The 1,715-nt window shown below is 65.7% G+C and overlaps 1 protein-coding gene across 1 annotated transcript in view; it reads right to left on the bottom strand.

The window, feature by feature from the left end:
- Nucleotides 1-8: 8 nt before the first annotated feature.
- MNEG_15180 (DNA polymerase kappa subunit) overlaps nt 9-1,715 on the bottom strand; it is a gene marked incomplete at both ends in the record, with an annotated part of 3,907 nt that continues 2,200 nt past the window's right edge. Inside the window, 6 exons of the mRNA XM_014036349.1 lie at nt 9-169; nt 296-413; nt 632-757; nt 952-1,041; nt 1,188-1,241; nt 1,451-1,490. Of these exons, the coding sequence (XP_013891803.1) occupies nt 9-169; nt 296-413; nt 632-757; nt 952-1,041; nt 1,188-1,241; nt 1,451-1,490 (589 nt within the window). The remainder of the gene's footprint in view (nt 170-295; nt 414-631; nt 758-951; nt 1,042-1,187; nt 1,242-1,450; nt 1,491-1,715) is intronic.

The following is a 1,715-nucleotide window of genomic DNA, read 5'->3' as shown; positions in this document are numbered from 1 at the left end:
CCCGCGTCCTATCCAGGTCCACCACCAACGCCCTCTTCCCAACCCCACACCGCGCCCACCGTCTCATGCAGTGTTTTGGGGTCCGAGACCGCCTTGAAGGTCCTCTCACAGGAGATGCCCTTGCGCTGCGGCTCAGACTCGGGCGGCAGCTCAGAGTGCCGCGTGGCGCCTGCGCAACGCAGAGGAGCGGGGGCCTGAGAAGGCGGGTCAAGACGGGCAAGCGACGCCACAAACGCCGCCGCCGCTGGCCTCTTGGCATGTTGTCCTTGCCATCACCTGCCCACCCCATGCTCACCCAGTCCCAGTGACACCCCCAGGAAGAATTCGAGGGCCACGGGGCTGAACAGCGCCGCCACCAGGCCGCGGCGCTCAAACAGCTCGCCACACGTGGTGGCACCCAGGGCAGACACCAGCTGAGGGGGCGCAAGGGGGGAGGGGTGGTGGGGGTGGGTGCAGGGGCGTCGCAACACCGCTGAGGATGTGGCGTGCAGCAGGCCCATTTAATGGGCTTCATGAGGGTGTCTGTAAGCTTCCGCAGCAGCTCGAGCTGTCGGTTGGCTGGCATCAGCACTTCTCATCGCGCGCAAGCGCGCAGCCAGTGTGTGCCCCTGCCTCCCCTGCTCCCCCCCACCTGCTCCGTGACCTTGCCGATCCCGGGCACCCGCCGTATGGGCAGAGAGCTGATGAAGGCCGTCACCGCGGCCCTGGAGGGGGCCAGGACGTACTGGCCATCGGGCTTGTTGATGTCGGACGCGACCTGGCAGGGGATAGGGGCGGCCGTCATGCAGGTGCCGTAAGGGCGAGAGCGGTCACCATGTTGTCACCAACAAACGGCCCAAAGGCGGCACGTAGCCTCTCAGGTGTTGGCACTGGCAAAGAAAACACCTGTGTGCCGCAACTCAGGACGACTCAGCACAGCAGCTGGAGTGACCGTCTGCCCGCCGCCCCCACCTTTGCGAGCAGCTGGTTGGGTGCGACGCCCACACTGCAGGTGAGGCCCCTGGTCTCGTCCCTCACACGCGCACGCAGCTCAGCTGCCACCTGGCGGGGTTGAGTCGGGGGCTTTGCAGTAAGGCAGTGGCGCGAGAATCAGGACGGCGTGAGTTGGGCTAGGGCGTGGCGGCCACACCGCCATGTTGGTGGCGCGTCCTCACTGGGTGAACGCTCCTCCTGAACCCCGTGCCCACCTGCTCCCCGGTGACGCCGTGGCGGCTGCAGTAGTCCGTCACATCCAGGTACGCCTGCGGTAGCGGGGCGGCCGGCGGCGGGTGGCGATTCGCTCCTGCGCCATGAGCACCTCAGCCATACCATGCCATGCATGGGTGGATGGCCGGTGGACACAGGCAGCACAACGCCGCTGCACGGGTGCGTAGCCTGCTTATATGCTGAAGCTTTGCACGGGAAGGGGGGCGAGGGTGTCTTTCTGCTGCGTACCCAGCGCAGCACCCACCTCATCCAGGCTGCCTGCCCTGAAGTCCGGGTCATACACCCTGGGGGAGGGGGCAGGAGGAGGGGGCGGGAGGCTGTTGGGTGAGCCACGGGCGCTCAACTGTTACACGACGGTTGCATGGATCCTGAGCCTTGTGCCAGCCAGCAATTGAAGCGACCATATGGCCCCGCAGGAAAAAAAGTCTGCATCAGGACATCGCACGCTCACACACACACACACACACACACACACACACACACACACACACACACACACACACACACAC

The sequence above is a fragment of the Monoraphidium neglectum genome, assembly GCF_000611645.1.
Source record: "Monoraphidium neglectum strain SAG 48.87 unplaced genomic scaffold scaffold05102, whole genome shotgun sequence".
Taxonomy (NCBI): domain Eukaryota; kingdom Viridiplantae; phylum Chlorophyta; class Chlorophyceae; order Sphaeropleales; family Selenastraceae; genus Monoraphidium; species Monoraphidium neglectum.
Note: the sequence above shows the minus strand (reverse complement) of the source record. Positions and strands in the feature narration are given on the sequence as shown.